This window comes from Equus przewalskii, chromosome 2 (assembly GCF_037783145.1).
Source record: "Equus przewalskii isolate Varuska chromosome 2, EquPr2, whole genome shotgun sequence".
NCBI lineage: Eukaryota > Metazoa > Chordata > Mammalia > Perissodactyla > Equidae > Equus > Equus przewalskii.
The window spans coordinates 27,590,631-27,617,732 of record NC_091832.1 but is presented as its reverse complement, the minus strand read 5'-3'; the positions used below and the strand labels follow the sequence as shown (position 1 = coordinate 27,617,732).

The 27,102-nt window shown below is 42.7% G+C and overlaps 2 protein-coding genes across 2 annotated transcripts; one reads left to right on the top strand and one right to left on the bottom strand.

The window, feature by feature from the left end:
• Positions 1-347: 347 nt before the first annotated feature.
• On the bottom strand, positions 348-21,137 carry DNAJC8 (DnaJ heat shock protein family (Hsp40) member C8). The gene is made up of 9 exons (XM_008520149.2): positions 20,977-21,137; positions 18,670-18,771; positions 11,882-11,938; positions 8,839-8,905; positions 8,225-8,319; positions 6,587-6,658; positions 4,040-4,131; positions 2,260-2,335; positions 348-1,176 (listed from the first exon to the last, which is right to left on the bottom strand). The coding sequence occupies exons 1-9, from the start codon at positions 21,052-21,054 to the stop codon at positions 1,054-1,056; spliced, it is 762 nt and encodes a 253-aa protein (XP_008518371.1). The 5' UTR covers positions 21,055-21,137; the 3' UTR covers positions 348-1,053.
• On the top strand, positions 21,052-25,278 carry ATP5IF1 (ATP synthase inhibitory factor subunit 1). Its single transcript, XM_008520148.2, has 4 exons — positions 21,052-21,185; positions 23,166-23,359; positions 23,453-23,544; positions 25,011-25,278. The coding sequence occupies exons 2-4, from the start codon at positions 23,273-23,275 to the stop codon at positions 25,156-25,158; spliced, it is 327 nt and encodes a 108-aa protein (XP_008518370.1). The 5' UTR covers positions 21,052-21,185; positions 23,166-23,272; the 3' UTR covers positions 25,159-25,278.
• The last annotated feature ends 1,824 nt before the right edge of the window (positions 25,279-27,102 follow it).

Genomic DNA, 27,102 nt, shown 5'->3' with positions numbered 1-27,102 from the left:
TAGTTCAAGTGCCAATCTTTAAAAAAAAAAAAAAGAGTATATGCTCTGGGGTCCATCAAACCTCAATTTGATTCCAGGCTCTGCCATTTGCCAGCTGTAGAGCTTTAAGCAAGCAAAAGAACAAAAAAAGAACGAACACTGGCAACACCCACTGAGCACTGTGGTAGTTACCCTGTACATGCCGCAGCTAGTCCTCCCGAGAAGCTACCACAGTAACCTATATTCCCATTTTGCAGATGAAGGAACTAAGGTTCAGCAAATAAGGTAAGGAGCCAGGTCTGCCCAACATCCAAGCCAGACAAGAGACCCACCCCTGGAATAATACCTGAGGATGAGTACATCAATGGTTAGGGTATAAAAATTTATTACACATACAGAATACTACCGCTAACAAACGCAGACAGGCTAGGACACAATGGTACTGGGTGGAGATGGCTAGCTCTTTGGAAAGTGAACAGGTTTGGGTGGCTTGGCGCCTCATGCCACGCGGATGGGTCAGATGGGAGAACACATGCCAAACACCATGGGATGTCAGGGCAGCGAGTAACTGCTCCGTGTGCCCAATGCCCTCCCTGCCTGACCTGGGGCTTCGAAGGATGCCACATCCAGAAGCAAGCAGTGGAAGAGAGGGTGGCCCAGGCTTCCCAAGGTGGCCTAGGCTTAGCTCTGAAGTCACGGCAACACCGTTTTAAGCAATATGTTTAATTGCATGATTTCCACAAACTATACACGAAGTTTCTAACCATCACAATTCAGTGAAGTACAAAACATTAAGTTACAGGCTGTGGGAAGGAAAGGCAGCACCAGCGGTGGTACCTTCCAATCCCGGTTGGTTTAGGGGTATGGGGTCGGGGAAGGTTTTTTTTAAACCAAGCCCCTGATTTCAATGTACAAAAGAATGACTCTGATCGATATTAAATTGTATTGAAAACAAAATGGACTAAAAAGCAAATACTACTCTATGTTGGGGTGGAAATGGGAGGAAAGAATGAGTCCTTCAAAGCAGGAGGGGAGACAGCTGGGGGAAGGTTCTGTGGCTGTGACCCCACGCAGTCACTCGCGCTGCTCCATTTTTACTTTTGGTGGTCTCAGGAAGGTCCGATTTTTCTTCTCCTTCTTCCCCTTTGTATTTGCTTGGAAGTTTCGCCAGCTGTCCACACGACCATCTCGACTTTCCTAAGCACAAAAGAGGTTTGAGGTGAGGAAACCAGTTAATGAGACGAAGAGCCTGAACCTGCTCTGCCATGCCCCCACAGCCCAGTGCAGCTCAGTCCTCTGGAACAATCCAAGAGTAGAACAGAGCAGAGCTTTTCTCCCATTTTGTGTGGCACAAAAAGGTGTCACAGCATCCCCAGAAGGAAGGAGAAGCCACAGGTTGGAAGACGAGGACAGATGAGTAACACTCATCAGAACAATGAGACCACCAATCACTGGGGACCTCTGGGTTGGACATTTAGCATATGCTCTCTCTAATCCTCACAAAAAGCTGACTGCAGTGTGTAGTGCCACTGGCATTTCACCAATGGTGACACTGGCTCAGAAAGGTTAAATCATCTTCTCAAAGCCATATGACTAGCAAACATATGACTGCCACTCTTTCCACTGCACATTCCTTCTGCCCCCTAAAACTTGGGTGGAGGTTCAAAGCCAGCGCAATGCCTAGCTGGCTGTGCTGAGAGGGCCACTACGATCTCTTCCTCCTTACCAAGGGGCCTACTCCTTTTCTCTCTTTGCATACAGAAACAAAGTCATCAACTCTGGTTAGCTAATCCCTAACCTAGGTTCTGAATCTTAAGAAGACAAGACTAAATGTTGCTCAATTCAGGAAATTGGCTGGGCACCTGAAGGATGCAACCAGGGTGTCACAGAGGAGACCAGTTCAAAAGCCATAAGTGTCTCTGTAGGCAGGACACCAGGGCCACAAGAACCTCGGTTTCTAGTAACAGCCCTCTAAGCAGGGCACTACTCCATGATTACCCCTAAATTAAACATGCAAGTCTTTCTCTTCAGCCCACTTGGCAGCTGAGCCCACCACAATCTCCAAAAACCCTTCAGGGAGCCTCACGGCCCTTGCCAAGGCAACAGAGCTTAGAGGTGGCTGGGCCAGGACTCATTCTCCAAAGCCCCCACTCTTCCCTCCATATCCCATTTCCCTGACCGACTGCCCCAGTCAGTCCCGGGAATGCTCCAGAACCAAGTTTCTAGGCTGGGGAGTTTTCTTAGTCTGGAATAAGAACCCCGGCCAGCCTGAAAATTTACCTCAAAGTTTTTCTGCCACTCCCTTTCCCGTTTGGCTTTTTCTTGAGCTTCAATCTCTTCTTCCCTTTGTCGCTTCCTAGGAAGAAAACCAGACCATAGTATTTAGATGAAACTTAGAGCCCATGTTAACTAAGCAAGTTAAGGCATCTCCCCACAGAAGCAAGCAGACAAAGGAAATCAATTCCCTAGGGTTCTACAAAGATGGCTGCCTGGCAAGGGCTCAAAGCACTTTCATGAATGTCTCACTCTAAAACACGCAGAGGCGACCCTGCGCAGGGCTGTGGGGCAAGATACAAACACTCCTGTCACGTGTCATCAAAGCTCAGCCAATACTAATGGGAGGTTCTGGGCTTAGTTCGTGACGAAGCCATCTTCATTATATTACATACTTCATCACATTACATACATTCTTCATTATGATATTACAATAGCAGAGGTTCTTACTCAAGAGGATCTCTGGACCTAACCCAAAACAAAAAAGCCTATCCCAAAACCTATCCCAAAACCAGGATATTTCACACAACCTCAACTAGCAAAACGTATTTATTGCTAAACAGTAATTAACAATACAAAACATATAAACTAGCGGCATTGGTGGTACAGCGGTGAGCACAGCTACCTTCCGAAATACATAAACTAAATTAACCTCAATATTTTGATGAGCACGGGAAATCCTACTTTAGGACAATAAACATTTTGTCAGTGATTACGCTGTATGACGCTGCATACTCACCACAGCTGCATCCACTAGCCACACAAAGGCTCTGGCCTCAGTAACAATGGCCTCAATAACTCTGCCTATTTCAGTTCAGGAAATCAGGAAGAAAACACATAGCACTCTTGACGATAAACTCCCTAAGGATAGGTCTATTCCATATTTCCCAAAAGTGAGAGGAAATTTCTCACCCTAGTAATTCAAAAGTTTGGCTGTTTCAGAGAACTATTTTTTTTTCTTTTTTTTTTTTTTATTGACTTAATGATAGGTTACAATCTTGTGAAATTTCAGGTGTACATTAATGTTTGTCATTCGTGTTGTAGGTGCACCCCTTCACCCTTTGTGTCCACCTCCCACCCCACCTTTCCCCTGGTATCCACTAAACTGTTCTCTTAGTCCACATTTTTAAATTCCTCATATGAGTGGGGTCATACACAGATTATCCTTCTCTCGCTGGCTCATTTCACTTAACATAATTCCCTCAAGGTCCATCCATGTTGTTGCAAATGGGATGATTTTGCTCTGTTTTGCAGCTGAGTAGTATTCCATTGTATATATGTACCACATCTTCTTTATCCATTCGTCTGTTGATGGGCACTTAGGTTGCTTCCATGTGTTGGCTATTGTAAATAATGCTGCAATGAACATTGGGGTGCATGGGACTTTTGGAATTGCTGACTTCAAGCTCTTTGGATAAATACCCAGTAGTGGGATGGCTGGATCGTATGGTAGTTCTATTTTTAATTTTTTGAGAACTCTCCATACTGTTTTCCATAGTGGCTGCACCAGTTTGCATTCCCACCAGCAGTGTATGAGGGTTCCTTTTTCTCCACAACCTCTCCAACATTTGTTACCATTAGTTTTAGATATTTTTGTCATTCTAATGGGTGTAAGGCAATACGATATCTTAGCGTAGTTTTGATTTGCACTTCCCTGTCAGAGAACTATTTTAGACAGCCTCTTAAGTCATGTATTACCTAACCCCTTCATTAAGAAAACCCCCAATGACCAATGTTGGTAACCAAGGCATTTAGATATGATTTAAATGAATATACTAATAGATACCTTTCATGCATCTCTTTGGCTTCTCTCTCTTTCCTTTTAATTTCCAACTCAGCGAAGAGTTTCATGGTCTGTTTGTATACTGCTTGTTTGAACTACAAGAAAATTAAGAACAAAAGAAAATCCAAGTAAATATTTTACCAGCAACTTGAATCAAGTACTTTTAGATGGAGCCCAAGATAAAAGCAGATTAGAAGCCGGCATGGAAAAAGATTCTTCAGAGAGAACCACTTCACAATGCTCTCTCAGGAGAAAAACAACACATCCACCTATGAGACCTGCCCACTTTCACCACATAGATGATACACGGGAACCCTGCTCTAAAAAAAGCACCAATAAGGGAAAAAAATCTACCTGCTCATCACAACCATTTGAGATTTCGGAGGGCCTTTACCTCCAAAGACCTTCCAAAATTTTCACAAATATTTTATAATTACTCTGTGCTAGGCACTGAGCTAGGTGCTAGAGATACGAAGTTGCTATCCAGCACACCAGTCTTAGGGGTCTACTGACTGTGGCAGGGCTACTAGTTGTCCCTACTCCTCATCTCATTATCTCTTTTCCCTCCATCTAAAATTGCTTGTCTTAAGGCACATGACCACCCAATGTAAAAGTCTGTATTTCCTAGGCTTCCTTATAGCCGGGAGTGCCAAGGTGACTTAAGTTTTAGCCAACAGGATGTTAGGAAAAGTGATTAAGCAATTTCTTGGAATGTTCTTAAAAGGAGCAGGCTTATCCCTTCTTGCCTCCTTCCTCTATTCTGCTGTTTGGCACATGAGTGAGGTGATGACACATCCTGGACTGTGAGGATGAGGGCAACATCCTTGCTGGCAGAGCCACAGAAAGGAGGAGACTAAGTCCTTGGATTACAGATGGTCCGGGGCTGCCATACCAATGGCCATCTTCCCAAAGACTATTACATGGGAGAAAAAACAAACTGCTATCTTATTCCAACCACCACCATTTTGGGTCTCAGTTGTATGCAGCTGAACTTATATTCTAATCACTGCCAGAAACAGTTTACACAACATTAGATAGAAAGCAGAACTTTATCTTTAAAACTCTTTCCCCCAAATACAAAGGATTTTAAATATAAAAAGAAACATAGAAAATAACCCAACATGCAGATTTCACAGGGCCTATACCCTAAAATCAGAGACGGTGGAGCAAAGAGTGCTGCGTGGAAAAGAAGGCAAGTAAAAGAGGTCCAGAATTGCCGTCGCTTCCACTAGCCAGGCACTGCTTAATGAAAGCAGTGATGCCACTCCAGCCCTAAGAAGGACAAACATCAAAGGGGTGCAGGCGTCTGCAAGGAAGACTTCAACACCTTTAAAGTTCCAAACTCTTCTGGATGGACAGAGACGGGGGGTTTTTCATCTTTTCATATTTTTCTGCTTTTTCCAAATATTCTATTATTAGCATGTGCTCCTTTATCATCAGACAAAAAAAAATACAACTACAAAAAGTTAGGGTCTTTAACAGCTCAGGAGGGCCAAGGAGTATTTGTAAGAGGGTCTTCAGAAAAGACTGAAGAGGACAATTAAAGAGAAGAGCAAATAGGACTGAGGAGAAAAAACTAAATATGGGAAAAGAGTAAACCCAAAACAGGTGGCTGGTGGAAAAGATGACCTAAGAGTTCTCAAGCAGCGTTACCACCCAGAAGAGAGGACTGGTCACCATGAGCAGAATCACTGAAGCGAGCAGGTGCAGCCTTTCTTCCAAAAATCTTCAACAACAAGATACGCACATGGCTAAGTTACATACCAACCTCAACTGAGGGATCAGTAAGAAGACTTTAAGTTTGCAGGCTAGGGAGGCAATTAGACACAAATATTTAAGTAGAATCTCCTAACCAATCTCCACTAAATAACCCAGTGGATTAACCACTACTCTCCATTTCTCTGCAAACTATTACCTGGAGCAAAGCGAGCACTCGTGCTACGAAACAGCTGTCTGTTTATCAAGAGTTATTTGTGGTTGCTCCCAAAATTGTCTACGCCAGTTGCAATGACTACCGTACTTAAGTTATTTAAATATCATAGAAATTGACGTCATTATAAAAACAAATGCTTGTTGTTGTTGTTTTAAACTACATTGAATGCTTTAGAAAGATTTAATAAACATGAGTCCCTAAAAATAACTGCTGTTGAATTAGTTACAGGTGAGACATCTGGAAAAGACTGAAAACAGAATCACAAATATCTAAGATTTTGCTCTTGGTTTGCTTCCCGAGTACCTACATTTCCAATGCACTTCAAAAGGAATTAAGAACAGAAACTATGGATAATGCTTGGCGTGCGTGTTTTACGAAATTAAGTCAACTATAAACTCTGATCAGCAGACGCACACGCAAAAACATGGCCGCAGCCCTATGTCAAAAAAGGGGAAATTTTTTAAAAGGGCGAATGAATGTACATTTAATATTTTAAGTCAAAATAAAATGTTTATAGCATGCATGTGTGCATCATTCTTTAGGCTTCCCTGTCTTTAACCACTAATCAGTGAACTCAACCGCACAAGATAAGGTGGCTCTTCTCATGTTTAACTCACCAGCTCAGGATCATCCTCCTCCACATTTGTAGGTTTTCCTTCCTTCTTTAATTGCTTTTTTCGCTCTTTCACCTAAAAAGAATTTTTTTCATCAAAAAATGAGCACTCATACTTTGAGAATGTCCACTGAGTTGCACACATATAATATGCGCACTTTTCTATAGGTATAATAAAAAGTTTGCGTTAAAAAAAGATGAACTTCTCCCCTGCCCTCCAAAACAGCAATGCAATCAAGGAAAACCAGGAACCAGGGATCCTTTTTCTAACTTCATCTAAAATTCTTCTACCTGGACGGATGAAAAGGGACCAGAAGGGAGTTTTCCTCAACTCATCGGATCCTAGGCCAGATCAAAAGAGGCTCTGATAAACTGAACAGATTACCTGTTTACCTTTCGCACTTGCGGTTACGTGTTTATAGCAAAGAAAATATATTTGTCAAGTTTTAGAAGAAGCTACAGAACATGCGACATTAAGCATTGTTTCTCTGGCATTTCTACAACTTCATTCTTAATAATTGTGACTGTGAAATGCCCTTAAACCAGTAATTTTCACATCACATTAACTGATGTTATTACCACTTCGGTCACTATTGAGATCCAAAACAGTTAAATATACCCATTCACCCAAGAACGACATTACTCCATTAACTAACGATTCAGTCTATCACACCAGCAAAAAGCCAAGTGGCTTCCAAGCTCAGAAAGGCCCTACTGCCACCTTGTGTCAGAGAGTGAGGATGGCTTCTTCAGGCAAAATACAGAAGAAGGGTAACTACCACAAGGAGTCAAGAAACTGTCAGGTACTTTTCTGATTTCTGCCAGAACTGGGCCTACAGGTACCATTTCCAACACATGACCAGCTGGACACAGTTATGTTGGCCCATCTCCTCTTTTTACTCATGTTCTTCATCTAAATTGGACTCATTATTACTATCAATTAGATAGTTCTGTTTCAGATTCCAAAGCTCTTCAAAGAAAAGGTCACATCCATATTCACCCCGGATTGAAACTGCTCTGATAAATGGCCTCGAGATTCTTGCCCCAGCAAGCAAAAAATTAAAGCAAAGACCTTTCTCACCTCAAGCAAGCCATCTTAACATCTCCCACCACTCAGAAGATTTAGGTAATGAAAAAAAATAATGCCAGCAATAACAGAATTTATTTCAACTGAGTCCTTCCCAATCCTGTTATTAATAGACAATTACCTCCTCTTATTTTTTAAAAAAAGTTACTCATATCCCCTTGCCAGCCTTTCTCAAGCCCCTGTTCCAACCCTTTCACAGGGACAAGAATAAAAATCAGGGGTCAAGTGTCACCATGGCTGCTCCAGTTTTCCACTCTCAGGATGGGGTAACGTGACAACATGTGATGAGAGGGCAAGAAGAGCCCTCCTTCCACAACACAGGACTGGTAAGGAAAGAGGTTGGAGCAGTGTCCTAGCCACTCCTCATCCTGAGCTCTGGGGGTGAATTAGAGCTTTAGGCACACACTATTCACGACCACCACAGCAAAGTGCTGGAGACACATAAGCAGTCACAGTTACGCCAGGAGGCACTGCGAAGTTAACATTCACCCTCCTACAAGGTGCCCAAGGCTTGCTAATACTTCCTGTAAACACAGCAGCACTATAAATACTTACAGTGTGTTCCACGTATTCTTTTCCTGCCTGAATTACATCCAGGGCCCTCTTCTTTTGTTCCTGATCCAGTAGCAACTTGTAAGCTTTGTCCACAGCTAATGCAAAACATTGAAATTAACTGTTTCTGCAAACACCCTCTGACAGTCTGAACTATACTCAGGCAGTGTAAATGGACTTGTGCTGTCTAAAAGCACTCCCTACTTTGTTAAATTATTTACTGTTGTTAAACTAATTAAAAAACATACAACTATAGCAATGGCTTTCCTTGAAAGCCTTAGAAAAAATTAGATACACACTCAAGGCTAAATATACCACATCTAGATTTAACTCAGAGATAAAATACTTCCAATTATTTTTTATGTTCAAGGAAAAAAAAATGATCCTATGCAATAACACTCTTTGTTGGCACATAAAAGTTCTAACAAACCAAAGTTAAGGTCTATTTCTTAAACAGCAACATTCTGCTTTGGAACGACAATTGTTCTATTGAAAACCACAGCTTCTTCAGGACCAGAAGACAAAACTATAACATTCTTTTCTTGATCCAGGACAAGGAACAGTCAGTCCCTACCACTGACAATACATTACTCAGAAGCAGGTAAATTTACAAATACCTTCAAAAGCCTTTTGCGCTCTGTCAGCATCATCTTGATTTTTATCAGGATGCACCAATATGGATAACTACAATAAGAGACAAGTTAAGTTTGTCAATAAGAGGAACATTTAATAACTCTTCACCTGCACTGTGCCTCTTTAAAACCAAAAGCTCTAAGGTATTATGGCAAAAAAGACTGTCGTCAGGGCTGGCCTGGTGGTGTAGCAGTTAGGTTCACATGCTCCACTTCAGTGGCCCGGGGTTTGCAGGTTTGGATCCCTTGTGGGTTCAGATCCTGGGTGCAGACCTGCACATTGCTCATCAAGCCATGCTATAGCAGCATCCCACATACAAAATAGAGGAAGACTGGCAACAGATGTTAACTCAGGGCCACTCTTCCTTACCAAAAAAAAGAGACTATCAGCCAGAGGCATTTTTTTAAAATTAATAAATATCATAAAATGACTAGAAATACTGGTCTTTATCAAAATTCAAGCACCAAAGGCTAAATGCACACCTGGGAAACATTTATGGTTTTAATCACACAGTTGAGAACAAATGTAAGCCTAGTATTACAAGGACGTTGTGATAATTTGGAGAGAGTAGACTGAAAAGTACTGGGTTCCTATTACATATTGAAAAGTACTCAGTTCCTTTTATACTGAGCACTGAGGTGGATAAAACAGGTATGAGACATCATCTCGTTTCTAAAAGAACTTTTAATTTAAAGCAGTGATTCTCAGTTGTGGCTGTGCTCCAACCCTGTGAAGCTTCTCAAAAATCCACAGGTCTACTTTTTACCTTCAGACCGCTGAATCAGGCTCTGGCATCCTACTCTTTAAACTTCTACTAGACTGGGTATCAGATGATAGTAAGGAATTAGTGTTAATTTTGTTAGATGTGAAAAGCAGTTATGCAAGAAAATGTCCTTTTTTATTTTGGGGGGATATATGCTGAAGTATCACGGTATCTGTAATTTATAACAATTCAGCCAAAAATACATAGTTAATGAAGTGAACTGTTGCATACAGATGGTGAGTATACGGGTGTTCACTATTCTATTCTTTCTTTACAAAATATAATTAAAATTTTTATAATAAAAAAGTTAAAAAATAACAACTTCCACAGGCGACTCCTTCAGACGGCCAGGGTTAAGAATCACTGACCTATGTCAAGTGACAAACAGAAAGCCACTAGTTGGATAACAGGGACTGTTGGGGAAGGAGAGCAAGTGGGACTCTAATACTAACCCAGCATCAGTGGAGCCTGGGGTCTAACTCCAACTTCAAGCACCTACTAGCTGTGAGATCTCGAGCAATTCACTTAACCTGTCTCCACCTCAGCTTTCTCCACGGTAAATGGGACGATGCCAGGTACCTACATCTCACTGAGTTCCCGTAAGGATGAAACGAGATGATGCAAGCCAAGAGCTCAGCATACTGTCTAACACACATTGACGACAGTTAGCATATAAAGAGGATACACTGTATGCCAAGACTTAGTCTAAGTGCTTATGTGTATTACCTCACTTAAATCCTCATTAATAACCACATGGGGTAGGCACCATTATTATGTGCATTTTACAAAGGAGGTAACGGGCACAGAAAGATTGAAAGTATCTTGCCCAAGTTCAAACTGATTGTAAGAGCTACAGCCAAGATTGAAACTCAAGTCATACAGCTCCTGGGCCCACACTTTTAATAACTTTTAGATCACATTAGAGACGAAATAAGAACTCTTACTGAGTGCTTTGCAGAGCTACATAAAAAGTTGTTTTGACTATGGATTTGAATGCCTGCTTATTAAATTGGGAAAGACTGCTAATGCATTACATGAAGAAACTTGAAATTTTAGAAAAAAGAAAAAAAGCGGAATTTGAGTGCAGAGTAGAACTCAGGAAGGAAAAAAAGCTACAGTTATATAATGAGAAATGACTGAGTAGGCAAAGATAAAAAGCATCTTGGCTTAATAGTAGATCAGATGATGACTGTGAGTCAGCAATGTGGGAGCAATCACCGTACTGAAGCAGCGAGTATAACACTGGATACTGACAAGGATGGCATGCAGGAGCTGAGGATTACGTTAGCATTGGTCAGGCCCTACTAAAATATGATGTACGTAAGAGACAGAAAGAAGTTGGGGAAAGTTAAAAAATATATATATATATTAAATATATAGAAAATCCAATTTGCAAAGACATTACAAGAGTTTGCTTATTGAGCTCATATAAGGAAAGGCTGGTGGGTTACTCAGCTGTTAAAATTGAAAGGGTTTTTAAAAAGGCTACTATAAGACTACAGCTTGAGTCATTAAATATTAGAATGGGCAAGAACCAGAGGTTGTTGATCTACTTTCCTGTTCCAGAAAGCACTCTTTATATTAAACCATGTACCTCCTGGGTATTCATTTAAGTTTGCAAAAGATAAAATTATTGAGGAATGGGGTCTAAAAAATAAAAAACTGCTACAAATCATTTAACATGTTCTCTCCTGGAAGCCAGGGGATTAAGTCAGTGTGACCCCAAGTAAGCATGACTGTTCTACCTTGTACCTCTCCCTCTTAATTAAGGGGCTGCAGAGAGCCTCTTTGGATATAAAATTCATTCTATTCAGAGGTAAGCTATGGTCATTAAATTACTTAAGTTTTTTTTTTTTTGAGGAAGATTAGCCCTGAGCTAACTACTGCCTGTCCTCCTCATTTTGCTGAGGAAGACCAGCCCTGAGCTAACACCCGTGCCCATCTTCCTCTACTTTATATGTGGGACGCCTATCACAGCACGGCGTGCCAAGCGGTGCCATGTCCGTACCCGGGATACGAACTGGCGAACCCCAGGCTGTCGAGAAGCACACGTGTGCACTTAACCGCTGAGCCACCGGGCCGACCCCAAATTATCTAAGCTTTTATGTCACTATGAGTTCTTTTTTAAGAGTTACATAGCCCGAAGTTTAAAAAAAAAGGTTAAATTTTGGCCCAAAAGTCATAATAGCAAGTCCTGAGAGAATCACGTACTTAATATATTTTCAAAAGGTTCAAACTCCATCTATTACAGAGAAATACGGTACCTGCCGAAATCTCTTTTTTATTTCTTCATCTGTCACTTCAGGATCTATCTGAAGAACCTGGAAGAATCAAAATCAAAACTGTAAAAGAGATTTAAAAAATTTAAGGTGTCCAATAATTTATACATATTATAATCAGCATCTAGAATAATACTTAGCATTCTAGAACAGTGCCTGGCATAGTTCTAAAAAATGCTCAAGAAATATGAATGACAATACATCACAATACATACATTCATTCAAACGTTTATATAGTTGCTACTACCTGCTGAACACACTGCCGTGTACTAGAAATGCAAAGATAAATAAGCAGAGGAAACATATTTTTTTAAATTACCATATAATAAGTGCATTTGGAGGAAGGGAACATTGTAAGATACACAATTAAAGCAGATGATTTCATAGTGTAGTCCATGGTTTCAACATAGCACCAATTATTTATTTACTCAGTATTCAAGGCTAGAAGAAGGTGCAGACAGGGTGGAGGGTGAGAAGAGTTTGCTAGAAATTCAGAAGAGCAGGTCCCGCTTCAGTGGTACTGAATCAGAATTAACACTCCAACAAGATCCCCGGATGATCTGAATCACATTAACGTTTGAGGAGCACTAGTAAGAAATGATGATGCAAGTGAGAACCAAGTGCATTCAAAGCTAGTAGAACTGAGGATCGGTTAAGAGGGGCAAAGGAAAAAAAAGGAAAATAAATCTTGAAGTGAAAAATACCTACCAGAGAAATTAAAACTGAAAAATAATCTGCCAAGCTTAGTCAGATGCTCACAGGGTCTTAGAAAAACTTGGCAACAAGTAATGTCAAGATTTATAGCAAGCTTTCAAAACATTCAAAGAGCCCACCTACAGCAGTAGTCACTGGTAGGCAGCCAAGCTGAATCACCACTGCATTCAACAGGCTTTTGAAGGTTATGACAAGAGCATACCCGTTCTCAAACGCTACATATACAACTGGGGGTGAGAGAGAAAGAAGAACTTTAAAGAGTCAGTGCGCCCCCTCATAACTTCCCAAGAGAGAAAGAAACTGGGAAAAAGTCACTCCAGAGGAAGAATGCAGCCATATAAGATTTACAGATAAAGGAAGGTAACTGAACACACACAGCTCTTCAGAGAACCTTACCTCCCTCGGCTCTGAGGAAAAGGAATGTCCAACAAATGCCAGACGGTGTCCAAAACGAATGAGAAAGCACGGAAAACTGCCTCCAATAAAGCTGTAGCCTATGCCATGAACTAACCATGCCAAATGTAATTCATAAACCTTGGTTCCCAAGGTGAAAAAAATAAAATAGCTATAATTGAGTTTTTTAGCACAGCTGGAGCGCTCTGAGTGTGGACTCTATTCTGGACGACGTTACTGAGCTAAAGCTGTCTTTCCCAGGAGCGGTAACGGTGGGGTTCTGAGGAAGTGCATTCTGATTTTGAGGAGATGCACACTCAAGTACTTCAGCATGAAGCATCACACTGTCTGCAGCTTACCTTCAGAAGATCTGGCAAAAATGAAGAGGGTATGTACACAGACGCACCCCAAAAGTTATTTTTCCAAGAGTTATATCACACGTGCACTGGTCACTGGCCACAAATATTCCCTGAGTGCCTTCAAAGCTAACCCAACTCCTTTTCTATCTTTAAGAGTTGGAGGTACCATATGTGGCCATAAAACACAATGAGGACAATGGGCTTATACTTGTGGCCCAAACCTCTTGGAAGCCAGCTTTATACATTCAGTCCAAACTTCTGGAGCACCTAGGATTACTAGATATTGTGCTCACTACTGTGCTCAAAGAATTTAAGCAGGGAAGGGAGAGACAAGCAACAATTCTTACATAAATGATACATGTCATATTACCAATAGAGCTCTAAGAACACACACAGGTCCATTCAGATTCTTTTTTTTTTTTTTGAGGAAGATTAGCCCTGAACTAACATCTGCTGCCAATCCTCCTCTTTTTGCTGAGGAAGACTGGCCCTGAGCTAACAACCGTGCCCATCTTTCTCTACTTTATATGTGGGATGCCTGCCACAGCATGGTGTGCCAAGCGGTGCCATGTCCACACCTGGGATCTGAACCGGCAAACCCTGGGCCACCAAAGCAGAACATGTGAACTTAACCACTGTGTCACCAGGCCAGCCCCCTCCATTCAGATTCTCGGTAGGTTTTTCTGAACTCCTATTGTGTCTCAGGATTTGGGGACACTGCAATAGAAAATACACAGTCCTGGACCTCAAAAAGTTAATCACACAGAAACAAAAATGCATGACTGTGGCATTTATATAAGTTCCTGAACTCAAATAAACTATAGTAGTGTCCTCTAGGAGCTTCTGTTTGAAATAGGAATCCAGTCTTAGGTCACACCTGAACTCTCTGACCTTTTAATAACGTACCAAGTTCCAGAGTTCTACGAGAGAAATACCTTTCTTTCCAAGGTGCTGAACAAAATAAACAGAAAACAAAGTCCGTGGAGCTGCCTGCTGGGGCCTTAAAGTTAAAGCAAAAGAAAGAAAAGGAAAAGGGCAGGACTGAGCAGGGGCACAGGTTCATCTAAGCTTATGCAAGGAAGTGGGGCAGGGCCCTTAACCTGAGAACAATACAGAACATCTAAGAAAGATCTCACATAATGGCTGAAGGTTAGAAATGTATCCAAATAAGGAGCTGTAGAGATGGCAGGAAGGGAAAAAATGCTCCCTGGATAAGGATTCCTGCACTGAGACCCCTAATTTCTCCCTTTCCTACCCGCTGCTCAGCAAGGTGGTGTAGAGGAAGACTACTGACATTTCAACTGACAGCTGAGCGGACAGCTATTACTGCCTTACTTCTCCTTACTAGAAAAACACAGCCTTGCTTACCTCTGTAGAAAAATCTAATTCATTTAGATGTCTCAATAGACGCTACATGAAAACAAGTCGTTGATTTCCTTAATCACTAGGAACAACTAACTCTGACCTGGAGTCAAAAGCAACTTTATAAGAAAATGACACCCAGCCTATAGAGTGGCCAGAACATTTCTATGAAATAGAAAAGACAAAAGTTCTAATGGACAATCATGGAGTCCCGCCCACTCAAACGTATGTTCCTGAGTGTGCCAACCTCATCATATCTTTACCCATTCAAACACACTTCCTATAGTCAGGACAGGAGCTACGGGGCAGTGAGTTCCACTTTGAGAACCACATTAACCAGGAGGCATTAAAATCCCAGCCTTCATACTGGTCCCAATAATCTGTCACTCCTCACCAATCAGATCACCACAGGAAATACTAATTACTTTAACAAATAAATGGGTAAGTTACAGGATCTCCTTTTCATGGTACTATGCTCAATTTGAAAGTATGGCTAAATAGAACATACCATCAAATGTTTTACCACCTCGCAAACAAATTCTCTCCCCTGTGCCCTCCCCAAAATCCTATCAAAAGCACCTTTAAGCTTTGCATCTTCCCCTTCCCTTTCTGAGCAATGCAATCCAAATATATTAACAGGGGCCAGGCAAAGGAGACATCCACTCGGGGTGGGGAGTCAAGATGGCCCAGAGCAAAGTGTCAGAGCCCACCTGGGAGAAAGAAGATAGTGACCACACAGGGAAGAGTGGCCAGTGACATGGTGCTGGAGCACAAACAGGGTGAGAAGAGCATCCACACAGAAGGGCAGCCTGAAATGAAGTGCCCAAGTGGGTTGAGGAGGGCATCTCCACAGACAGGTAGCCTGGGATAGGGTGTTAGAACCTAAGCAGGGTGAGACTGTCAACATCGGAGTACAGCCCAGCACAGGGTGCGAGAGCCCAAGAGGCATGAGGAAGGCATCCACATGGAAGTGGAGCCCAACAAGGGGTAGTTGAGACCAAGCAGGGTAAGGAAAGTGTCCATAAGGAAGGTGGCCCAGCACAGTGTACGGGAGCCCAAGCAAGGACACCTCCACAAAGGGGCGGCCTAGCATGGAGTGTGGAAGCCTGTGCATGGTGAGGTGGATGCCTATGTAGGAGGGCATCCAACGTAAGAAGGCAGCCCAATGCGAAGTATCAGAGCCTGCGCAGAGTGTGGAGAACATGTGTGGAAGTATGGGTGGCACAGGGAACTGGAACCTCAGCAGAGTGGAGAGAGCCTCCGTGCAGGGGGTGACTCGGAGTGTAGACTCAAGAGCCCAAGTAAGATGAGGGGGGTGTTCCCCAAAAAGGCAGGCTGACACAGAGTGTCAAAGCCAGAGCAGGGTAGGAAGGCCCCTGCTTGATGGGGAGGATGCTGGAGCCCAGGAGGAGTGAAGAGAACCCCCAGGAGGTAGAGGGCAGGCACGCGGAGCCACAGCCGGGTGAGGAACATACCCACATGGAAGGGTGACCTGGCATGTGAGTTTTGAGCTCAGGTATGGGGAAAACAGTTTTTGCATAACAAGGCAAACTGGTGTTGGTGTCAAGAGTAAAGTGGAGTGAGGAGGGAAAGAATGGCAATGCGAGATCTAATGCATACAGGAGGGTCAGTTAAGTAAATATCTATATAGTAGAGAGTGGGAGCCAGATTTCTCACTATCAGAGAAGGGAACTATGAACATGGAAAGAAAAAACCTAGAATAAACCCTGGGGTGTTGGATCAAAATTGGACATAAATACGTGTACGCACACACACACATACATACACATACACACACTCCTTAGCCATATCCACCAACAGGGTTTGGGAGTAGTGATATCCCACTAGCAATGAGTACACCTAGCACTCAGTCCTTGATTTCTAAACACCATTCTTCATTAAAGGAACCAGGGCTCCTTGATGAAATGGTTAATTCCAGCCTGGGTAAGAAAAAATACAAGAGGGCCTAGTAATCAAACAACAATGAAGAAATATCAAAAAGACAGGAGCTGTCTTAAAAGTAACCTACTGACCAAATTTGGGACAATCTGAGCATTAAAATAAATAATATTGAAATATAACCCACTGGATAAAAGAGGAAATCCCAAGTCCATACTGACAAATAAATTAATAAATTGAAACTTTGATAAAGAAAGGATATATACACAGTCTCAAAACACCTCCCAATAAAATAGTTATTACAAAGGAGAAAAAAAGTAACTTCATGAACAAACCTAGCAAGCACCTCCTTATGTGACCAAGTTAACATCACTATTAACGGGATAATCAAAATCATGTACCACTTTATAAGTTACAAAGGAAAGAATGTAGTATCACTTCTGTGATATTCCTGCCAATAGTGTACAAACTGAATCTAGTATGAAGAAATATCAAACTCAAATTGAGAGATATGCTACAAAATAACTGGCCTGCAATCTTCAGAAATGCCAAGGTCACAAAAGTCAAGGAAAGACTGAAGAACTGTTCCAGACTGGAGGAGACCAAAGAGACAGGACAGTTAAACATAACAGGAGATTCTGGACTGGATCCTTTTGATATAAAGTACAGTATTGAGACAATTAGCAAATTGGAATGGAGCCTGAGGGTTACATAGTAACAATATATCAACGTTTATTCCCTGATTTTGATGCTTATATTGTAGTTCAGTAGGAGAATACTGTTTGTAGGAAAAACACAGTAAAGTATTTCAGGGTGATGGGGCATCATATGAACAACTTAGACTCAAATAGTTCAAGAAAGTCTTCATAGTGTACCTGCAACCTTTCTGCAAATCTGAGTTTTATTTATTTTTTTGTTTTTTATTTGATTGATTTATTTTTTTTTGGGAAGATTAGCCCTGAGCTAACATCCTCCACCAATGCTCCTCTTTTTGCTGAGGAAGACTGGCCCTGAGCTAACATCCGTGCCCATTTTCCTCTACTTTATATGTGGGATGCCTGCCACAGCATGGCTTGATAAGCGGTGCATAGGTTGGTGCCCAGGATCTGAACCAGCGAACCCCAGGCCACTGAAGCGGAACATGTGAACTTAGCCAATACACCACTGGGCCGGCCCCCAGTACACACTTTTAAAAATCTTATATAAAAATATTTTAGTGGCCGGTCCCGTGGCCTAGTGGTTAAGTTCGCGTGCTCTGCTTCGGCGGCCCAGGGTTGCGCCTGTTCGAATCTTGGGCAGGGACATGGCACTGCTCATCAAGCCATGCTGAGGTGGCATCCCACATGCCACAACTAGAAGGACCCACAACTAAAAATACACAACTATGTACCAGGGGGCTTTGCAGAGAAAAAGGAAAAATAAAATCTTTAAAAAAAAAAAATTTATGTAACAACATAGTATTTAAAATAGCATAAAGTGCATGATTCTTGTTTTTAAATAAAACTCAAATAAAAGTTTGACTATAAACAGTTAAGAATGGCTATTTCTCTCTTAGTTGGAATAATACATGATTATTTATTCTTGCTTTCTCTATATTTCAGATTTTTATAAAAAATATGACTTATTTTTATCAGAAAAAGTTTAAAGCTATAAAATTAAGGAAATCCAAAAAGCGCATCTGCTTGTCTATAATCTTGCGATGATTTTTTGGTTGTTTGGGTTTTTGCTACTTTTTTATTGTGGTGAAACAGAGAAGTTTTAACACGTAAATTAAATCAAAGATCCTAAATTTATCAAGGCTAGCTATCCCTTCACATCTGAAAATAAATCTTTATATATTCGGGCTGCTAAAAGACGAGGGGGAATGTTTGATGGGGCAAAGACCATTTCATTTTCCTTAATATGCTGCCTCCTCAGCTCGGCTCACAAAACCACCCAGGTTCAGTTCTAACTATGATACAAATGAGGTGTGTGTCCTAAGGTAAGTCTGCCCACAGCTATGCATAGCTACCCATCAGGAGGCCACAGCAACATCACACAGCTCACCTCAAAAGGGTTCAAATTGAAGTAGGAGGAACCAGGTCGGGTCAGTCTTTCAATCTGATTTTTGGACGTTAGAACTGAATCTCTCTTCTCTATCTGTTTCACCTAAAACAAAGGGGATAAAAACTTCATTAGTAAAGCTCAATAGTAAACTCTGAATTGTCACCCTAACAAGTTACTCACTGGCATGTTCAGCAAACATTTGTGTGTCTACTGTTCAAGATATTCTGCTAAACACTTTGAGGAATAATTACAACAGTTACCATTTACTGAATTTTAATCATGTAAAAACTTTACACATATTTATTCCTCTCAGCAATGCTACATGGTAGATATTACTATTATCGCCATTTTGCAGATAAGAAACTGAGACTTAAAGAGGTTAACAAACTTGTTCCCAATCACCCAACCTATAAAGCAGAATTTTAATCCCAATACTTTAATTTTAATCCCATACTTAATTTAGAACTGTATTTTAAGAAAGGAAAATACAATTACACTGAAATATATACTAAAAGCAGCATTAAAAGTGCATAGGGCAGGGAGCAAATAACTCTGCCTAACTAACTCTACTGGAGTTAGAAAAATCCCTGACTTGAAGAGACTGCTAAGGAGAATAGGCACCAGGTACTCTCAGGACAACATCCTTGGTGCCACTGCCAGAGCTGGAATGCTAGTTGGAATGGATCTCTGGTATGTTATATACCATCTTTATTCCTACAGCCAAAATCAGATTAGAAAACATTTCAGTAACATAAAAAGCCATTCTTTCTCAGCATCTTCCCTCTTCACTCATTTTAAAATAGCATGCCACTCCCCCCATCCTCTCTACCTTCTTTCCCAGGCTAATTTTTCCTCACAGCACTTATCACTACCTGACACTATATTGTACCTGTTTGTCTATTGTTTACCCTTCTCTACAGAATCTAAGCTCTATGAAGACAGGATTCTTCTCTCTGTTGTTCACTACCAAATTTCCAGCACTTAAACAGTACACTAGTATATGTCCGATGCTCAATAAACATTGGTTGAATGATAAGTGAAGGGTCCTCCTTTAGGTACTTTCTTTCATCCAATTCAAACAAATCAGGATTTCTTTTTTTTTTTCAACTAAGAGAGGGTAAGTGAAACAAGTTTCACTATAATTACTGAGTAGTCATTAGAGGCCAATAAACTATGGTACCACTGCATCAACGCTTTCAAATGAATTAGGCATCTCAAAAGGACAGACTATAAAGGATGTGCTAATTTCCATTTTAAATTTAACACTTTGGAGAAACTACTATGTAACAGCACTGTTGCAGATCCCTAACATGAAAGATGAATGTGACATGGTGCTTAACTGTGAGCTGCTCACAGCCTGGCGGGTAGCAACTCCATTCTTCAAATCCATGCCAACTTAACGAGGTCCGTCTTCAGCCTTCTCTTAACTCTTAAAGATGCTTCTGTTTTATATTTTGTGAAACCTTTTCTTACACATTAACTCCTTTAACCTTCATAAAAACTCTTGTTTTTATATTAACCCTCGTTTTACAGACGTGGAAACTGTGGATCTGCAAAATCAACGTCTTCAAAGAATTCAATCTCAGACCAGTTAACTCCCTTGCACAAACCCAATCACGGGTCCTCTGACTTCACATGGCATGCTCTTCTTTCATTCATTCATCATTCATTCATTTACTCAACATATATTTACTGAGCAACCACTATGCACTATGCGCTGGAGAGGCGATAGTAAAAGAGGCTCAGACTCAACCTACTCCTGTCCTAACACGATACCAAGCTGTCTGCTCTAAGACCCGGAACAAATGATTTCACCTCCCTAAACCTCAGGTTTGTCATCCGTAAAAAGCGGAGATAGTGCCTACCTGGCATGATGCATACGGCCTGGCGTTCGCGAATGGCAGAAATAACCAGTAATACAACTCACCACAGAGAACTAAGCGTAGAGAGTGCTTCCGTTTAGAACAAAAATGGGGGCCAAGACGCTTAAGTGGCCCCCAGGAAGGCAGAGCCGCTGCCAGCCCCGCACTGCCCGGACTTAGGGAACTCGCGCGGGCTCAGGCACTTCGTTGGCCACACTCGCGGTCTCCCCGCAGACGTCGGACCCCGGCCCCTTTTCCGTTGCCTAGGGGATGCCCCAGCAGCTATCGGGGAGAGACGCACACGCCCCCAGCCCCCCGCCGCCCCGAAGGCCAAAGAGGAGGAGCCACCCAACGGTCCAGGCCAGGAGGACCACTGCCTTCACCCGCTGGAAGAGCAGGCCCGGGAGGGTCGCCCCGGGGCCACTCTTCCTCACTCGGTGTTCACCTCACTGTAGAAGGTCATAAAGGCTTCCTCCGTGCTGCCTCCGCCGCCCGAAGCCCCGCTCTCTCCTGGAGCCGCCATTTCCCCGGCCCAGCCACCACGTGACTCTTCTGCGCAGGCGCTGCCTCACGTGATTCTCACAGGTCCTCCCTAGCCCCGCCCCCTTCCTTGCGATTCTTAAAGGGCTGGAAGCGTAACCGCACTCCTTTAACGTAAGTACATCAACTCTTTTTTTTACTTGAGGTGAAAAACACATAACACACAATTAAGCATTTTAAAGCAAATGATTCAGTGGCCTTTAGTACATTCACAGTGTTATGCAACCACCACATCTATCTAGATCCAAAACAATTTCATCACCCCAAAGAGGACACCTGGCACCTATTAAGCAGTCACTTCCCGTTTCCCCTTCTTCCGGACCCCTGACAACAACCAATGTGTGTTCTATCTGTATAGATTTACCTATTCTGGACATTTGACATAAGTGCAATCATACAATTTGTGACCTCTCATGTCTGACTTCTTTCATCAAAATCTTTTCAAGTTTCCTCCAAAGTATAGAATGTATCATTACTTCATTACTTTTTATGGTTGAATAATATTCCCCTGTATGTATATACCGCAATTCATTTATTCATTCATCAGTTGATGGACACTTGGGTTGTTTCCATCTTTTGGCTATTACGAAATAATGCTGCTTGTGAACATGTGTGTACAAGTATTTGTTTGAATACCAGTTTTTAATTTGGGGGGGGTATATACCTAGAAGTGAAATTGCTGAATCATATGGTAATTCTATATTTAACTTTTTCAGCAACTGCCAAGCTGTTTTCCACAGCAGCTGAATCATTTTACATTCCCACCAGCAATGTATGAGGGTTGCACTTTCTCCACATCCTCACCAACACTTATTTTCCACTTTTTAAAATTATAGCCATCCTAGTGCCTAGACGGATCTTTTGCATAAACAGCCAAGACCCTCTATTGGATGCCCAGCCTAGGGAATAATTAAGAAACAGCAGTACTTGAGAACTACAAACAGAGTTCTGAAACTGGAATGGCACTTCAATATCACCTAAAAACACACCAAATTATTATCACTAGGTAGTGGGCTTGTAAGTGATTTATTATTTCTATCCTTCTGCTTTTGTATTTTTCCAAGTTTTCTGCAATGAACATTTGAAAATGTGCCCCGCAGCCATTTCCTCTCATTTAAGTCAGACAAACCAGGGCTGGTATTTTTCCAACCAAAAGATGATCAACAAAAACAGTTCTACAATTTCATTGAAAGCAAAGAAGGTATTTTTATAATCATGAATAAGATAGATAATCTGGCCCAACCCTCACATCTAAAGGAGAAAAAACTGGGCCCAGAGAGAGAAAATGAGGCAGGCAAAGGCTATTAACTACTGTTGTCTTGTTCACATTTGTTAGACGGCTGAAGGACGGTCAAGGCAAAGCCTTCCCTAGATTCCTACTTATGCGCTTTTCCACTTCATGGCACCACGTTACCAAAATCCCAGTTATCAAGCCCATTCGATAATGTATTAATGCACTTCACAAATATTAACTCCGTGCCTACTTGATCAAGGCCCTGATAACTTCTGAAGATGAAAAGTGCAAAAAGAGAGAGAAACAGAACAAAACAGGGAGCTAGGACAGAATGACTAAGGAGGTCAGGGAGGGTTTCTCTGAGAAGGTAACATTTAAGCTGAGACTTGAGAGCGAAACGTCAATGCAACAAAAGAACACTGACAACCTCTTAAGAGAGCATTTACATATACCTAAAAAATGTTTTTTCCCAACAGCCCTACGTCGGAGCATCCTGGACACAGCGCCGCACCCCCACCTGCCCCTTCCCCCCCCCCCCCCCCATATTACCCATTTTATTGGTGCTAGTAGTCCAGGAAAGGGAAGGCTTCCTATGGGTTGTTTAATAATAACTTTAGGATTGGAATCGTGGGGTGGGAGGCGTGGATGCCACGCCTCGTTCTGATGAATACAAGAGCCAAAATTTCAGCTCCTGACCTTCTCCTCCCCTTCCTCCCCAACCTCCTCCATTATTATTCTCCTGTCCTTTGGCCCCGGAGCCCTTGCTAGGAATTGGCTAAGAATAGGCCCGCCTCTCGCTCAGGATTGGCTGAGAACCATAGGAACCCCGCTTCCTCCCTCTCATGATTCGCTATTCCTAGGTTCATCCCGCCTCCACCGAAGCGATTGGCTGCCTGGCCATCAGCGCGGTTGGGGCCTATAGAGAGGCTGCACCTCCAGTGACCGGAGAGGTGCTGCACTGACAGCAATGGCAGTCACGGCTCTGGCGGCGCAGATGCGGCTGGGCGTGTGGGGCGCGAGGGTCATGCAAGCCCGAGGCTTCAGCTCCGATCGGGTACGCCGGCGGCAGTGTCCGCTGCCCCAGCCCCGAGCGCGGATCCCGTGTCCCCCTCCGCCCTTCACCAATGTCTTCCGTCTCTCTCCGCAGTCAAAGGATCACGACTCCCCCGCGGGCTCGATCCGGGAGGCCGGAGGGGCCTTCGGAAAGAGAGAGCAGGCTGAAGAGGAACGATACTTCCGGTGAGGCCTACGGGGTCCCGAGTCCAGCCCTAGATGTCTCAGGGCCTTCCAGTCGCCCCACCCATCCCTCCTTACTGCCCTGGGGCTCCCTGTCCCCCAACAGAACTCCCGGGCCCCCGAACCCATTACGCCCAACACTCGAAGCCCTGACTGTTGCCACCTATAGGGCGCTCCCAGCCCTGCCGAATATCCCAGGGCCCCTCACGCCAGCCATTCCCACCTGCGGGTCTCCAGAACACTCATCCCACGGCTCAACTTTTCCTGAATCATTTACCATCCCCACCCGTGGAATTCTCCCCGGGTCGTGCGAAACGCCGCTCCGATACTTCGCAGTGTGTCTAGATCCGACCGTCCAATACTTGCAGACCCTCCGAGCCTGACTCCCTCGGCCCTCACAGACCTGTCGCTCCTCCACGCTCTCTTTTCTCCTCCACACGCCTTAGTTTTGCAAGCCCCGTGTGGATGGATTCCCTGACTCTTCAGACCTCCTCAGCCATTTCTAGACCGCCACACACCTCCTATTCGGCCAGCGCGAGTAGGTCCTAGGACCTGGTTGGTGGCAGCTCCTCATGGTTGGAATCCACACATACACACATTTCCTAGAGACTTTTGCCCTGCCCGCCCAGCCCATCTCCTGGGCTGTGTAGATTTCCCTCTCCTTTAGCATCTGGGCCTATCCTCTTTCTCAGCCCTGAGTTATCTTTTACTACTATTCACAGTGGGGAACAGCATAGAACTAATCTCCTTCTGCTTCTCCCTTGGCCTCTTTTCACTTCTGCCCTCTATTGCTCACTCTTAAGAATTATCACCATAGCCCCTGCCATACCAGAAAGCCAAGGTACAACCCTTAGAGACCATCTAATTGGGCCCTATATTATACAGTTAAGGAAAACTGAGGCCCAAATGTGGCCGAACCAACATTTGAATTGCCCCTCTTGAGACCTAAATTGGACTGCAAGTACTGACCATGCAAGAGACCCCTTCTTTTTTTTCTTTCATTTTGGCCTTTACGGTGGGCCATGCATTTCTTCAGGCAAAGGAAGCCCTAGATAAATTGAGATAGGATGCAAATATTTGTCCTTTAACTGTACCCCTTGGCTTACCCCCCTTCTTTTGCTCCTTTTTTTCCCCCAAAAGGGGATTCTGTTCTCTGGGTTGTTCCTCTTATAAGGTATTGGGGATTTGTGTCACACTTCTCTGGAGTTTCCTACTCTAGCTCGTTAATGCTGGAATTTCTGGTACTAGCAGCAGGAAAAAGAAATCACTTTGGTCATCTAAAGATGACTACATCTTAAGATAGAGTATTCTTTCCCAAGTAGGGCTTAAGGAGGTAGAAGAGGATGACTAGCCTGACTCCCATGAGATTGGAACTCCTGTCCTTAGCCTTAGGTATTGTGGGTTATGCTTAGAGAAACTCTCTGGGGTGGAGGATTGGGATTAAACCCAGAGTGACTGTGTCCTTGTAGAAAGCGGACTAGAGAACAACTGGCAGCCTTGAAGAAACACCATGAAGATGAGATCAGTCATCATGTAAAGGAGATTGAACATCTGCAAAAAGAAATTGAGCGGCACAAGCAGAGGATCAAGACGCTAAAAGATCATGATGATGATTAAGTGCACACAGTTCCCCGTGGAATGGCTACATATCATTACCCACTTCTATGTAGACAGAGTTCTGGTTTAATGACTATCTGTGTACTGCCAACAGATTATAATAAATTGTCGTGTCATCAATGAACTGTGTCTAATGCCTTCTATCTGGAGAGGGGTAGGGGGACACACTCCCTGGCTGAAGTGAATCAGACAGGGTACCTGCAATGGGGAAAGGCCCCTTTCCCTGTCTTGACACTAGTCAAAGGTGTTCAGAGAAGCTTCTTGAAGAATAAACCCCAATGCAGGGCATAAGGTGAGGAGCAGCCTGGAAAATAGAGAGGAATGATTGCTTAAAAAGATACAGTGTGGGCTTTGAATAAGATTTGGGTGGGAGAATGAGGGGCAGGAACTGGCCTGGAGAATCAACTTTTAACAGTTGACCTGGGTAATTTTGGTGAGTGCTCAGTTCGGCAAATTGTTGAATGGCGCGCACTCAGATCCTATATAAAGGGTATGACAATGGCATATATTATTGCTCTGTATTCACAAATTAAGAATAGCCTTTTCTAACCAGCAAAAGTGTGGGTAGGTCTGGAGAAGGGAAGCAAGACTCATGGACAAACTGAGCTCAAAACTTTGGCTGGTTGCTTGCCATACCAAAGGCACCGGAATGCGTAAATCGTGAGCTAAAGAGTGGGAGACAGCCCTAATTCCACCATCACCCCTCCTACCTAAAATGCTGCACAAAGCTGTGGATTCAGAAAAAACTATTTTGAATCCTGACTTTGTTCAGGCACTAGCTGTATGATCTTGAATAGGTTGCAGATTATCTACCGTCTGAGTCTTCATTTCCTTATTGTTAAGAAGCTGATAAGAATACCTGCCTTCCGAATCTCAGGATGTGGTTGGGATTAAATGAGATAAAATATTAAAAAAAAAAAAGATACAATGCAGGGCACCATCAGTCTATTTTGTATTTATAAAATGGCCTAGAGAATTCTTCATATGGACTAGTTAGCCTTGTTCTAATTCTCCTTGTGCAGACTGAGAGAACTGGAATTAGACGTCAGATTGCCTGTGGTTACTCAGTACATTGAGCTGAGACTTGGCCTCCAAGGTTTTTGACTCCTAATCCAAGTGTTAATAACAGTCAGAGTTATTTCTTAGGTTATGTTTTGCTGCACCAAGTGTGCTCTTAATTCAAATAAGACTTTAAGGCCTTGTTTAAATTGTTATACAAACTAGTTGTGTGACCCCTCTAGGCAAAAAAATTTGAGGTCACCTTTGGGGCCATTAGCAAGACATTTTCAATTCACCAGTTCCATAGATCATTGCCCCAGAATTGTAAGGAGTTGTTTGTTGCCAGACCCTGTTACACAAAGGCCCTTAGGGCCACTGAATGATAAAGGCTTGGACAGGTCATTGACCGTGTCCTCAAAGACCAGGCACTAGAGGACTTTCCAAACCACGTGTCAGTCACGCTGCTGATGGAAAGTGTAGAGACCATCCTGAGGCACGAGTGCGGGGATTCAAGTGGCCAGCGACAAAATGACCTCAAAGATGGAGGGCAAGAAAGGATAATTTTTTGCTCAACTTTACAACAGTACAAGATTTGAAAAGTTTAAAAATTAGTTGAGGAACAGGTAATAAATGTCTTCCATTTTGCATTTTTGTAACAACAACAACAAAAAAGGCATGCAAAATCCCCTAAGTTTGTATGCGATAGAGTTTTTGTGACTTCTTACAATCAACAATTGCCTTGTTAGGAGTGATGTTTCTGAGTTGATTCCTTAACAGGGGTGTACCATCTGCTCTTGACATACGTTTTATTTTAGACAAAAATCAGCCTAATGATGATTGAATGAAGCAAGCAAAAAGTTGAAATTTTAAAGTGTCGATGAAGAATCATAAGCTTGAATTCTTTTTTTTTTTTGAGGAAGATTAGCCCTGAGCTAACTGCTGCCA